The sequence below is a fragment of the Neopelma chrysocephalum genome, unplaced genomic scaffold (genome assembly GCF_003984885.1).
Source record: "Neopelma chrysocephalum unplaced genomic scaffold, ASM398488v2 Primary Assembly neopelma1_70, whole genome shotgun sequence".
NCBI lineage: Eukaryota > Metazoa > Chordata > Aves > Passeriformes > Pipridae > Neopelma > Neopelma chrysocephalum.
The window spans coordinates 4321807-4337021 of record NW_020897730.1 but is presented as its reverse complement, the minus strand read 5'-3'; the positions used below and the strand labels follow the sequence as shown (position 1 = coordinate 4337021).

At 38.3% G+C, this 15215-nt stretch overlaps 1 protein-coding gene across 1 annotated transcript in view; it reads left to right on the top strand.

Annotated features, from left to right (window-relative positions):
* The first annotated feature begins 729 nt into the window (after window positions 1–729).
* RHBDD1 (rhomboid domain containing 1) overlaps window positions 730–15215 on the top strand; it is a 33261-nt gene continuing 18775 nt past the window's right edge. The window contains exons 1-5 of the mRNA XM_027686003.1: window positions 730–789; window positions 7757–8275; window positions 9844–9976; window positions 13316–13404; window positions 15034–15084. Coding sequence (XP_027541804.1) covers window positions 7843–8275; window positions 9844–9976; window positions 13316–13404; window positions 15034–15084 — 706 coding nt within the window. The 5' untranslated portion in view covers window positions 730–789; window positions 7757–7842. The remainder of the gene's footprint in view (window positions 790–7756; window positions 8276–9843; window positions 9977–13315; window positions 13405–15033; window positions 15085–15215) is intronic.

Sequence of the window (15215 nt, the reverse complement as noted above, 5' to 3'; positions counted from 1 at the left end):
TAACCAATTATTTTAGGCATTTATAATTTGCTCGGTGTATTCCCTAGTGAGTATTAATAACAAAACTCACGGTCTGGGTATCTGTGTCAAATTTGGGGAACAATGCAGTGACTAGTGACAGCAGTGACTAGTACTTTACATGAGTACTAGTATAATATAGTCTTCAGCTGTGCCAGCGGAGGTTTAGGTTGGATATTAGGAAGAAATTCTTCACAGAAAGGAGGATTAGACAGTGGAATGGGGTGCCCAGGAAGGTGATGGGGGTGTTTAAGGAAAGGCTGGACGTGGCACTCAGTGCCATGGTCTGGTTGATGTGGTGGTGTTGGGTCATAGGTTGGACTTGATGACTCAGAGGTCTTTTCCAACCTAATTGACTCTGTGATGTGTTCACCTAATTGCTTTTCTTACTTGAAAAAAAGTCCCCGAACCATTAAACTCACAGAACCAGCTACTGTTTCGCACGTGCAATGGAACGCTTTCAAAGGGGACCTGATTACGCATTTTAATGGCGCGCAGAACCACTAAGCGATATTTTTACAGGCGTTAAATAAACACAACTTAAACCTCCCAATCAGGTACCTTCTGAGTGGTTTTGTTGAGAAGCACCCACTTATCATTCGCTCCCTGGCTTTCGGCCCCGCCTGCCCGGGGATAAGGAGCGGGGATGGCCCCGCCCTGGGCCCCGCGCCCTCAGCGCCCTCCCGCGCGCACAGCGCCCCTGCCGGCCCGGCGGGGCGCCCGCGGGTCACGTGGCGCGGCGCGAGGGCCCGGGCGCTGCCGGCGGAGAACGTGAGTGCGGGGCGGGGGCGGGGGGGGCGCTGGAGCGGGCAGGAGCAGGAGCGGGAGCGGGAGCAGGAGCAGGAGCAGGAGGCGGCTCCGCGGCGCTGCCTGCGCCCCTTTCCTGCCTTTCCCCTGCCTTCCCCTCCTGCCCTGCCGCTGCCGCCCGGCGCACAGCGGCTCCCCGGCCGTGAGGGGCCCGTGGGCCGTGTGCGGGGAGCCGCCGCCCAGCCGAGCTGGGGCTGCCCGGTACCGCCAGCCCAGCGCGGCTCGGAGGTGTCCGGGCTGGGCGTTCTCTAGTCGGGTTTTCTCCCCGACGGTTTAGGGGCCGGGGAAGTTGTGGAAGTGAAGTGAGTTTCGGGAGTCGTACAAGTACCTGTTATTTTACGCTTTCGCCGCCTTATGCGCCTTCCCCCCTATCGTTTCTGTGGCGCTTGTCCCTCCCGGCGCTTTCCCCACGCAGGAGGAAGCGGCGCCCGGAGGAGTCGGGGAATCCGCAGAGTTATCAGTGCCCGTACCGAGTCTGCCCCTGATGCAGCGACACCCTCCCATGTGCTGCTGCTCCTTACTGCTTCAACAGCTTCTTCTTCTTGTTTTACTTTGTTTTCTTACGGCAATATTTTTACATATTCTATAAATAATCCCTTTAAAAAAATGGTGTCTGACCAGAGCTATACCCTTTTCTTTGTTAAAATGATCAAATGGTAAAAACAAACAAACAAAAAACAACAAACCTGTAAATAACTTGCAGCTATATAAAAAAAAAGACGATGACAAATGTACCTCAGCTATATTTGATAAACTTTCTTACGCTTATCTAACGTGGAGTTTAAGTAATTGAGGTGTTTATAAAATGTAATTAATACCTGAGCTGGTTTGATTTCCTGGAATAGCATGAAGATGTTCTTCCTAGAACTGCATTTTATTAATTGACATAGATTTGAGGTATTGGCAAGAGTACCATAACACTAATACTAGAATGTGTGTGTTTCTGAACTGTTTGGATATTTAACCTGTATTATTTAAAATGGATTTAATTAGAAAGTAAGTTTCTTGTCCTGCCTTTCTCCTACAAACTGCAGACGAATTTTCCCTCAAAGCAACACAAACTAAGGAATGCTAAACTTTTAAGAGCCCTTTTGCTTCAAACTTCTGAAATGGAGTCAGGCAATCATTGGTGGCTTCATTTTTAATTATGTTACAAAATTCTTGAAATAAAGGAGGATGCTCTTCTAGTATAACTATTCAGTTTTAGGATTACACAAGTGTAACTATTGCAATCAAGTAAAACAAAATATTCAACTGAAAACCAAATCCCTGACCCTAATTAGAGTTAAACATCTGTGAAGTTAAAACTCTATCTGTGGCCTAATCTGAAGTTCACTGCTGATCTGATGTATTGTTATTTTCTTAAACTATGACATCCCTTAACCTTCACCAGTACAGTGATATAAATATTTATTATTATTTTACTTCTCTAACTTCAGTTTGCACAGATGTATCCTAGTGTTTTGAGAGGTAGTTACTAATTAGTGTCTATTATGAGAGAGGCTACAAAGAAACTGAAATATCAGGAAGGAATGAAATTAGTAGTGGATTAGTCACATAAGGAGTATATTTTCAATAATTTCCTGGATCACAATATGAAGAAGTTTTCAGTAATTGTTGTTCTCATTTTTCAGAAACCGAAGTGGTTTTGAAGACTTTGTTACATCAAATAATATTTCTCATGTTGCTACTACAGCATTTTGTTTTGGCCTGTTTAAAGCTTCTGTAATTTATTTTTCTTTTAGCAACTTAGGATAGTGGTTCTGTTCAGGTTCTGGCTGCTGCATAACACCCACATTGCCTGTAACGCTCGAGGGTCAAACTGGTGTCTGAAATGCATAATGTAATTTCCAGAATAAATCTTCCAGTCCATGCTTTGTTGGCTCTGAGGGCAGAGCAAGTGTGCAGCTGGTTCTGGCTGTACCTGTTGGTGGAGTAGCTCCTTAGGACCAAAGGACTGCTTGGACAGTCAGAGTGACCTCTCTAGAATTAAAACTTGCAGGTTTATACCTTGCTGAGAGCTTGTTCCCTGAGGAAGCTCGTTGGTTCCACGTGCTGTGTCCTGGTATGGCATAAGGAAATGCTGTTTGCTGTGACTTCAGTGCCAGTGCAGCCAACTGAATAATTTGAAGGCTTTGAATTAGAAGTGGCTGCCATGTAGGAAATGAAGGCAGATAGTTAAAATATGGTTATTTCAAGCACATTTTAGAGACTGCTGGCAGTCTCAAATGATGACAGAATGCAACTGGTATTTACAGTGATAAGCCTTAAAGAAAAGTCCAGTGGATGCTTGTTCTGATGTTTAGATTGGTATACTAAGGCTAATTAAATTTAAATAGGTGACTTATAAAACAAATTGATTTCTCTTTTGTGAATGAAAACCTGGGTCCAAAATTGTCAGGGCTTCCAGTGCACGTTAATAATGATAATGAAACAATTTGAATAACTTTTTTTTTTTTGTCTTTACTGCAGGATGGAGAGGTTGCAGCCTAAAAGTATTTTTCTTTTTAGATTAATTAGCAGTAGCCAAACTAATGAGGCAATTAAAAACCTAAATATGCTGAGTGTCTCAGATTTCATACTTAAAATGTGCAGCAGAGTATGAGATTTGACCTAGTCCCTTGGGTTCTTTCCTGTAAAAGCTGTCTCATTTATTTTGGGATAAGGTGCCCAAAATTATTCCTGGCATGTATTGTTTAATGCGTATATATTATTGCGAATAGTAATTGTCACACCCTTCAGAACACAATTTTCAGTTTTAAATTGGAGTTGTGAGCTTAAAAGCTTATTTTGTTAAGGACTTCTTTTTAGTAGTACTTAAGAGGATTAAAGGACTATAAAAAATTTTCAATTTTCATGCTGAAGCAGACATAAGAGGCAGAAGAACTTCCTTATTCTCACAGAGAACTTTGAATGAAGTTTAACATGTTGCATAATAAAAAGACTGTGATGTAGCCTTTTATGCAGTCATTTTGTGTTGATATTTAATTTTGTATTGTTTTCTTTCAACAAGGTAGTTATTGACTTAAATTCTTTTAGAACTTTTGTGTGGAAGATATGTTACCCCTCCCACCAAATTCTGAAAAACTGTGTCTTTTCAGTTCACCATTCAGTGTTCTTTGGTGAATGAAAGCATGTTATGCTCTTTAAAGGCACATTTGATGAATGCAGAAGTCATTCTTTATGAAGTAATTAATTTTATAATGAAGTCAGAACCTTGTCTTTGTTTTGAACTGTGTAATTGAGTGTACATTTCAAAGCTTATTGTGGCTGACAGCTTGTGGCTGACCTTCTCCTTGCATACATATTAAATATAAACAGGATGATTCATTTTGTTTCACATTTTTAGGTTGTTTTCTTGTGTTGTTGTTTTTTTTTTTTTTTCTGTTATGCCTTTCCCCCACTCCCTTTCAAAGTTTGAGGGCCATAGTAAAATGGGTTACAATTTGCTTTTGCTTCCTTTGTAGGACTCTTCTTTTGTCCTAAAAACTCTGTTTCTGTGTATACCTGGATAAGCCTTTGTACTTTGAGACTGTGTCTTCACAGACAAGTGGTGTGGGCTCATTGAGGCTCATCTGTAGTGTGGAATGGTTCAGGAGCTGATATTCACCCTTCATGTGTTCCAAGTGTTTTTTACATTGGTTTAGCTCTAATCTGGACGCATAGACAGAATGTGTAATTTTTTCTGGAGTGTACTGGGTTTCACATAAACCTAAATCAAAATTTCAGGGTAGTTCTGTCCATTTTGAGGGTAGCCAGGGTACAAGAAGATTCTTTTCTGGAGTCAAATTATAGCTGTGGGAAAAGACAGCATAACATTTCATTTTAACTGGTATTTACTAAAATATTTACTTTATTACACAATTTTTCAATAATATGAAGTCATAATATTTTATGGTTGCCAAGTGAGCGAGGGGGGTTGTCTCAGTAAAAATAAAAGTTTAAATGTTTTACACTCAGTTAGTACAAAACAAACAAACAAATTCCAAGAATGCTTAGTTCAGACATTTATCTTGAGTAGGTGACAAAAATGCAGACACGTGGCAGCCTGGATGCAAGACAAATGTCCATTTCAAGTCTATTCTGGAAATTTGTACATTTTGAAGTGGGTGGCATGTTTTCAAAAAAAAAGGAAAGAGTGCTTCATTGTTTGAAGCCTCATTAGACTTTTAATAAACAGAGTAGAGGCTGAGAAGGAATGTTCTAACAGTTGAAAGCTCTATATATTTTCTGAGAGTTGCATTCCAGGAGGCTCTCAAGTAACTACTGTTTTCGTTCTTATATCTTTTTTCCCCTCACAATCGAACACATAATGTGTCTTGGCTGACATTTTTGATTGCTCCCAGTAACGGGAATGATTTATAATACCTAGCACTGCTCTAATCATGGTGTAAACCATTCCCAGTCATGTTACATGATTGTTGCATGGTTTTGTGTTGTATGAGGTTCATTTCTTCGGTGCATGTATGGTAAAATAGAATTTAAGAGTATCAAAAGGGAGATGGAAACTTTAAAATGTAAGACTGTAGTATTTGGCAATTTGAACAATGTGGTATGGCAAGATTTTGAGGTTTCCATATAACCTGTGTTCAAATGACTTTTAAATTCTAAAAGTTTTTATGTTGACTGTTTTGTGATTGAAGAAATGCAGCTGTGTCAGTGGTACAAGAAAAGCCAGAGGTCTGGGCAGGGGAACATGAGAATAGTTTGGGGGTGTCAGTATACCTGATAGCAGAGCAAGTTGTGTGGGAAAAGATAACAACATTGATTAAACTTTTGATTAACTAAGTATTTTTTTTTGTAATGTTGACTTTAACATCCAAGGCTGATGGTGTCAATTATCTGACACGATCAATTTACACTTTAACAGGTTGATTCATTTGAACTTTGAGGGGGCAACAGCTGTGGCCTCTGGAGTTAAATGAGAGGATTAGAAGCTGGTTTTTGAAGGCACCAGTGTAGTTAGTTCTGGGTTCCAGAGGCCTGTTATAAAGTGCCTTTCTGTAGTTTCCACTGTGTTCTGGACAAGGCTTAGATATTATGTAGCATCTCCAAGATAAGACCATGGGAAAAAATGTGGTGACTTTTGCTGTAATGTAGCAAAGACATTTTACTTGCATTCTGTTTTACTACAGTTGCTTTGAGGATACAAAACCCAACCAAGTTGTTTTTTTCTTCTCTTAGATTGCTATAATAAACATAAATGTTATTTCAAGAGAAATGCAGAGACTAGAATACTTAATTAGATAATACTTACTAAGAAATGGCATTAATTAGTTACATGTGTGAATTAGTATGGAAGTGTGTGCTCCTCTCACTTAAATCTAAGCAGAGGAGGTGGGCTGGCTCTCAGCTGGTCATCTCTGATGTTCAGCCCTGTGCAGGTCTCACAGGTCCTTTTGCTGTTTAGGGTAACATCATTCAGAGGTGCTTTCCTTCTTTTCTGTGTGCTCACTTTGTGTGGTGCAACCCGACCAAATTATTAATGATACTCTGAATACCTGAGTAAAAGTGTTTAGTGAAGTGTTTGCAGGCACACCAGTGGTCTGTAGAAATGTGAAGCTTAGTAAATCCTAACAGACATAATGTGGAAGGTTAAATTTTGCATCTTCAGTTGTCCTTAATAAAGGTGTAATTTTTTCCACTGTCCTCTGGAAGAACTGGGATGTTGTTTGTTTATCTAGTAAAAATATTACAGAGGAAGCATGTGATACAATGAATTGGAAAAGAATTTAAATAAAGTTAGTATATTAGCAAGTTTAACTATTTTTTATGTAGTAAAAAGAAGGTTAATGGTGTGTTGAGATGAGAATTTGCGTATATCTGTGTATTTCAGGAAGTTTCATTTGAAAGCTGGTGGCAAAGTTTTGAAGAGTAACTGTGTGTTGGTGGTTCTACATAACTGATGTTTACATGTGGAATAACGTATTGTGTGTCTTCAGTGGTTCTGCAAAGAACTGGCATGCTGGAGGTGAGGGGTGGCTGTGCTATTGTTGTGCCACCTTGCTGAGTTGTCAGAACTCAAAATAGGACTGGCCAAGTTGGGGTAGCCCTTGGAACCTGTTGGAAATTCTGTGTCTCTTCCTGTGTTCCACAGGTGGTTCCACTCTGGAAAATCCACATCACCTTGTGCTGTGTTCTCCAGTGCAGCCTCCTCCCTCCTCTCTTCTCAGTTTGTGTCATGGTGACTGTTTCTGGCCAGATCTCCTACTGCTGTAGCCCTTTTTAATCCCCTGTTTTTTCTGGCATAAATAAGGAGAGATGAAAAGATTGCTGTAACTCTGGAAATTTTATGTGCTGCTCTTGTATATGATTTCCTCCTACAGTATTCCTTTCTCCATCACATACTTTTAAACTAAACTCTTTGTTCTAATCCCTAGGAAAGCAATAATAATTTTCAAAGCTTACATTTAGGAGAACTTAGCTCTGTCTCTGTTACTTTTTGAAGTTGTAACTTTTAATTTTCATGCTTAGCTTGTTTTGAATATTTGTAAAAGTTGCAAAATGGTCATGGAAAAAATAAATATGTAGCAAAGATAGGAAGCCTGGAAACAGAGACTCTAGAGAATTTTTAACTGTTTTCCTTCCTGAAATTTTAATAATTCTGAGTGAATCAGGACATTAATGAGAACATATCTAGAACACTCAGCTATTTTATGGATTCGTTAAAGCCTGTCCTGGGCTGTGAAAGTGAGGTTGCAGACTGCTTTATATCACAATGCTTGTCCGGATTATATGTATAAATCTCTTTATTTGTGTCTCATATTTTAAAAATTCTCATTTTCATTCTCACTTAAGTTTATCTTCTGATATAAAAAAGAGGTCTCAGCTGATTACCTTGATGAATTTGTAGTGTTTAAAAAAAACAAAGTCAGTGATGAGCTTGAAAACACCCCTATATGTGTATAACAAGTTATCTTTTTTCTTTCAGAATTTCCAGAACTTTTATGGGTTTGAAATTGAACAAAAGACTAGAAATCAGAATAATCTTCATATTTCCATGAATAAGAAGTAATAATGCAACGAAGGCAAGGAAGAGTCAATGCTGGACTGCTTTTGCTGCTTTATCAAATTTCTCAAGTTGGACTCCAGAACATTCCTCCTGTTACCCTTGGGGTACTTGCACTGAATGTTTTTCTCTTTCTGAATCCTGTGAGGTCACTGTCTGAAGTGTGCATCAGTGTAAATGAAGCCATCTACAAAAAGAACTGGCAGCGTTTGCTGCTTTCTCCTTTCCACCATGCAGATGACTGGCATTTGTATTATAACATGATTTCCATGCTTTGGAAGGGGATAATGCTGGAAAAAAAGCTTAAGAGCGTATGGTTTGCCTACATAATTGCAGTGTTTTCAGTGCTGATTGGAGTTGTTTATGTGGTGCTGGAATTCCTGCTTGTGAAAATTCTGGATGACCCTTCCTATGAAATGAATTGTGGTGTAGGTTTTTCAGGTAAGACACAAAGTTGGTCCAATTTGCATATATAAAATTAATTATTTATAGGTGCTACATAAAAATAATTGTTAATTGCAGAGAATGGATGGGTGTCCATTTCCCTATATGTATGATTGTCATGTTAGTAAAGCTTTCCTGTTTTTTCATTTAAAACCTGTACTCTGGGTATGAACATCATGTAATTGAGATCATGTTCTTGTGACCAACAGTTACTTCACCTGACAACATGAAAACTATGTTCATCCTGGTAGAACTGTGTTTCCTGGTTAATATCACTGATTGATTGAAGTCTGAGTGTTTTCATTTGCTGATGTCAATATTACTCATTAGATGGCTTCTAGAAAAACCTACCAGTTTCAAATTTTTATTTTCAATTACAAATTATTCATGCCTGTCTTTGGAGAGACTCCCCTAGATTTGCTTCTGCTAGAAACATCCAAGCATCTGATTTTGGTCAACTTCCTTCCAGTAATGGTCTTGTCTTCTCCTTCAGGAGATCAGGGTTGAGGAGATCAAGTCAATGAACTCCTCTTTAAAAAAAGGAGCAGTCAAGTGGAGAAGTATCACTGCTCTTCTAGATAAGTAGGGATTTTTCTTGCTGTCACTGGGATCTAGCCTTAGAAGGCAAACCCTCCTTTTTAACTTCTAAGGTGCTTCAACACCTCTGAGGGTTTCTTTGTTATATTCCAATGGGTACTAGTTGGAACATCCTGGTAGTTGCTCATTTGGAGCTTCAGGCATTCTCTGGTCACCCACCCTTGGGTAACAAGCCATGCCCAGTTCTAATATGGGCCTCTGTGGTGGCTTTAGGGGCCTTGAGTACAAACCCCTTTTCTCTGAGGGGTTTGGCTGCCTGTGCCAATGTCAGTGTCCCTGTCAAAATTTGTACTTATTGATTTTTCAGGGTTTTTATCAGACCACTGTGAGCTTTCTCTTGAGAAGAACTTTTTTCACAAACACTTGTAACTTCCAATAAGTTCTCTGAATTCCTTCCATTGTATCAGCTGTTGCTTGCATGATGAAACAATTGCAGTCAATTAGGAATGAATGATTATTTACTGTGTTTAAAGGTGATTTATCTACTTTTTTTTCAGAAACAAGTGATTCTGGAGTATATGTAAGATGACTTTCCATTAATTTAGAATTTCAGCCTACTGTTGAGCTTCACACATATCTGTTTGTCTTGTTTTCAGTAATGGCTTTTCTCAACTCACAGAATATTTTTTTGAGTTCTCTAATTTTGTCAATTATTTCAACTGGAACTCCCATTTTAAAGTTTCTATTGTTTTGAATACCTGAATAGCTACAGTGAGTAGGCATATTAAAAAGCTACCTAGAATTGGCTGTTATACAAATACATCATTTTTATATCCTTTTTTTTTTTAAAGTCACTGAAAAGTATCACTGAAAAACCAGCTTTGAACTCTTGTTCTGGCATGCAACAATATGCTTCATGGTGCTGTGGAACTGCATGGTACTTCAAGTTCCTTAGCTAAATTGCTTGTATTTCTTTATTATTTGTGCACAAGTACCTCTCTCTTAATGAGATTTCTTCTTGTTTGCAGGAGTCTTGTTTGCTTTGAAAGTTCTTAACAACCATTACAATCCAGGAAGAGTCAGCACTGTCCTTGGACTGCGGCTGTCCAGTAAATATGCTTGTTGGGCAGAGCTGGTGGCCATTCATTTAATCGCTCCAGGGTAAGTGCATTTAATATTTCGAAGTTAGGAGAAGAGGTTTGGGCTCTCTGAAATGTATGGTGAGGCATGAACAGTGTTAGCTGGTATCCAAGTGGAGTGTCAGGGCTACAAAATTAAGTCTGGAGGCTACAGTCTTCTTTTTCCTCAACACCCTCTATTTTGAGCACATGTCAAAATAAAAAGCTGAAATACTGTTCCCAGAAGGTGTTACTGAGTATTGGAGGGAAGATAACAAAAGTTGATGGACGAGGAAAAGGGATGTGTGTTTTCAACAAAGTAACCAGACTAACACACAGTAGTGCCAAGGGCTTCATGAGCAAAACAGCATTCCACTGTTTGCTTGCCATTTCCATCCTGCTCTGTTCTGTCTGGTTTAGTCACTCCTCTGAGTTCTGATAAAACTATTATCTGGTATTCCACAAATTTTATGGAGTGTCGCTATCCTGCAGTCATCTCCCTCTATTTTCCTGTGTGCTCTGATCTGCCAGTACAGTTCACCCACCCCTTCCTCTGTGAGAACAGGGCCTTTCTCTTCTTTGGCAGTTGATTTTTAGAGTTCTATTTGCAAATCAGCACTTTTCCTGTATAATATTTTATAACTTCGAATCATATTGGAGAATATATGTGAAGGACAGATACAAACTCCACAAACTACCAAATCGCAGCTTATATACAATTTCCCACTTTTCAGAAAGATTAAAAAAAACAGTGCAGCAATACTGACACAGTCCTTGTCAGATGCTATGATATAGCAGATAGAACATTTCCTGGACCTGAAGGAGAATTTAGATCTTACTCAGGTTAAACACTGGTTTTATTGCTTTATGCCTTGCTGCCAATTGACTGAAAAAAGGAAGCCCAGGATAAAAGACAAAAGACCTGCAGAGTGCTCTGTTCCAAATGCAATTTTATTTGTGAGCTGAGAGGTCACTGCATGGCATTGCTACAAGTATAAACCCAAAGTTTTGAGCGCATTAAAAACATTCTTCTGAAAAATATAAACTTTGTATTACAAAACCAGTTTTTATTTGTGATATGTTTAGTACTACTGTTTATTTTATTATAAAAGAATAACAAAAGAGCATTATGTATGAAGTCAAACCATAAGCATATCATAGTGTCTATGGTAGAGGAAAAACATGATTTCAGAGGTTGGGTGCTGTTGTTTTTCAGTTGCATTATTGCAGAAATATCTTTGGGGTAGAGAGAGTATAAAAAGTTCGGAAATAAGGTCAAAAACCATTTCATAATTTATGGAAGCTTAGCTTGCTGCCTTGTCTAAACCTCTACAGTGTCCTCTACATAGAACAATTTCACAGCACTTAAATGATAATAGAAAACAAGTAGTAATCTCCAGAAATTCATGTCCTAGAACACAACATGTTTAATTAGTAACTGCCAAGTGATTTGAAATGAACCATAACAACCGTAGCTCTCACGGCATTGCTCTTACATGCTCAGGGCAAGTTACAGGATTTGCAGTGTCCCTTTGCATAATTTAGTTTTGAATAGATAAGAGGTCAGTAACTGGGACAGAATTCTGTCCAGTCAAAAACCCCTGCAGTAAATTTGGACCTGCTGTATTGGATTGATCTGTTAGGATCACCTGAGAATCCATAACCAATGAAAGATCCTGAAGTGATATTGAGACTATTGAAAACTTTGATTTGTTTGGTAGGAGAGGATTTAGGGGTTTACTGGCATCTAATGATTTTCTTTGTCATTAATGATTTTGTTTTGGGGAAATTTTAAAATGTATGCAGTATCCTTCTAATCTTCACCTTCCATAAAGTAAGGATATTGAGATGCAGGCTTTGCATAGCAGTCCTTGGGATTATTTGTTTGGTGAAAGAACAGACATGTGAAAAGTTAAAAGTTTATGTTTAATCTCTGTGCCTCTTCTAGAATTGGTCATGTGGTGTCTTAAGTCCTAAGTGAATCCATATCATGTTGGTGATTTCTAGAGTAGCTGATTTTTAAGTGTTTAATTTTTCTGAGGGCAGACATTTTCCAAGTCAGGCATGCATTTCTCATAAATTTGGAAAATCTGTCCCAGAAAAATGTGTTTGAAAAATTAGTTCCTTGTAGATACTTTATTTTGTTAACTACCTTTTACCTATAAATTTTCACATCAGCATTTACATGTTACTCTTACAAAAAAATGTTGGTTGCTTATGGGAGAGAACCACAGCTCTACATAGCAGAATACAAGTTTGCGGTAAAGTAGGTGGCAAAAGAGTCCATTTAGATTTGATCTTTACCTCCCTCTAGTGACGTGCATTTCCCTGTATCCTTTTACCAGAGATGCCTGGAAGTTGTGTCATCTTGAGTGCAAATGCCATTTGTGCAACTCCTTTGTATTTCTGACCAGAATGTAAAAAGTGCAATTTTTGTCTATTTTTACATTAAACAGAAGTTTCATTTCTACTTCAGAAAGGCAGGAAAGCTCATATTACTTGAATTTTTGGACAACCAGTATAAATGAGTTATTTATAATTGCACATATTAGGAAATTGTAATGTTTAGTGTATTGGCTTCTCTAACTTCATAATAGAGGCGGAAAATTTGCAAATAGTTTTTAAACCTGGTTAAACTCCAAAGAGTTTGACTCTTAATTTGAATGCTGAAAATTGATTTATGAATTTATAGAGTACCCCATAGTCATGGCAATAATTGGAGCCAATCTCCTTGTTTACTGGAAGTATGTGTTTCTGTGCTGATCCCTCAAAAGACTCCAGAGCCTTTTCATTCTGTATGCAAGTGGTAGCAATACTTTTAAAGAAATTCTTGGTATGTATAGAAAAGAATTTGGTTCTCAGCATTTCAATTCTCCTTTTTATTTTGAAGGCACTATATATTCATGCTTACCTCAGACTAATTGTAGGATTGTATTGATAGTCCAGTAGGACTTTGTGTGTGTGCTTTCACTTGAAACTGTCAATGGTTCTGGGAAGTCCTACCTTTACATTTCAGTGTAAGTCTGTGGTGTTACTTTTTTTAAGTTTAAAATTAGTTTACTACTTTGGTAAGTCTTTAAATGTTTTTAGGGAAAGGGTATTCTGTCCTTTAAACAAGCAAGTAAAATGTTCTTTCCAATTAGTTTCCAGCTTTTTCAGGATATTTGTTAGATACTTTTCTATATCTGTATATCCTACCCACTTTAGGGTAGTTGTGAAGAAAGAAAACTTGGCATTAAGTCCTTGCAGGCAAGTAATTTCTCTGTGCTTGGTCTCACTCAGGGTCTTCCTCGATTACAATAAGTTCTGCACTCTTCCTTCAGTATCTCTACAAAAAAAGAGTCTTCCTTTCCATTACTCACAAGATTTTCCTATTTTGTAGGACTTCTTTTGCTGGACATCTAGCAGGGATTCTTGTTGGATTGATGTACACTAAGGGACCTCTGAAAAAGATCATGAAAGCCTGTGCAGGTATGTAATTTTGTTGAATTTACAAAATCTGCAAAAGAAACACTTTTATTTTTAGAATTCAGTAAGTCTTGCATATAGAGATTCAGGCCATTCTTGCATGTTTTTAGACAAATAAGGATATGCTTATTATTGAAGTGAATGCAGAAGAAAATAGATTAACTTTTTTTCTTATATATGGTTGATAAGAACCAGTAAATGTGACTTTCAGATATTTTTATTTAGAGGAATACCTTTTACCCTTCTTTTAAAATATTTATTTAGAGTAAAATCTTTTAAAAAAGATGTCAATGAAAATGTCACTTCAAGTGAAGTGTGGTGAAGCTGTAAAAATATGCCAGGACACAAAATGTTTCCTGCTTTGTCTGCTGCTGTATCAATTCTAGTGAAAGTCTCAGCAGTTTGAAAAAGGTGGTGGGATGCTTGAGAAATTTGTACTGGAATTCTCAAGCTTTCCAACAATATGTTATTACAGCTTTTCAGATTTTAGTTATAGTTATTTTATATCTTTAGACATCTTTAGTCTAGCAATTGTTTTAAATACAGCCTTGCAAATTTTTACCTGATCGTTCCCATGAATTTCAATGTTTTAATTGGAAGTCAAGCCCTGTCACAACAGCTGTGCTGGGGTTGGTTGTCAGAATATTTGGCTTTTTATGTCTGATTACTTGATAGGTTGAGTACTTTATTCATGACTGTGCCATCAAATTGAGCATGGATACGGTGTTTGTACAGTGGGAAACTATTTGTTGAAATGTGTGCTCCTCACAGGAGGTTTTGTCACAGATTAGGGATACAGTCTGTCAGTCAGGTATGCTCAACAGGGAGGGAGAGGAGGGTGAAGCATCAGGTTTCCTGCCGCTGGAGCGAAGGGACTTCAGGGACTACATTAGCTAAAGGTTCCTGAGGGATGGGGGAACTGTCTGATGGGTGTTAGAACATCCACATCAGATCAGCTGCCCAGGGAGGTTTCAGCACTATCCATCCTTGGATGCTTTCAAGACTTGCCAGGACAAAGCCCTGACAGTAACCTGGTCTGATCTCCTCCCTAACCCTGCTCTGGTTTGGAGTTGGACTGGGGACCTTCTGAGGTCCCTTCCAAACTGAATTACTCTGGTATTCTGTGGTAAAACCCATGGTATTATTAGTGAAACATGCTGGAGGGACCCTGCTGCTGTGGAGGTTGCTGTGTGACTGAGACCTGCAGGAAGGAGTGTTACAGTATACACGTTATTCTTTTCTCCTCTGTAGCAGAGCAGAAATAGTGCAGTATTGCTCCAGTCCTGTTTTCTTTGCATTAACACATTTTGACCAATGAACACTCTCAGTGTAGAAGTTGTTCATTATGTGTTCTGGAGAGAACATTACAGGTTGGTTTGCATTTTTCTAGTCTACATGGATATGTTGCTTAAGCATGGCACACTGCTATAAAATCTGGAACAACATACAAGCTTGCAATAGTATATTCTCTCACTGATGCAAAAAAAAATCTGTAGATACCCATGATATCTTGTTTGTATCATGAAAAAGACTCTGAAAGAAAGAGTATTTTAGATTTGATTTTTGTATTCTATAAAGAAAGACAATGTGATTATTTTATTCCAACAGTACATGCATTATTCTTTTATTTAGGTGGCATTTCTTTCTTCACTGACCCTGGCAGGCCAAGGGACTACTACTCAGGTAAGTACTCTCATCCGCTGAAAAAAAAAACTTACTCCAGCTTTAAAAATAATTTTTGCTAATGATAGAAAACTTTTAGAGGAACTAGTTAAATGGAACATTTATTTATACAAAATATTCTGCACATATGT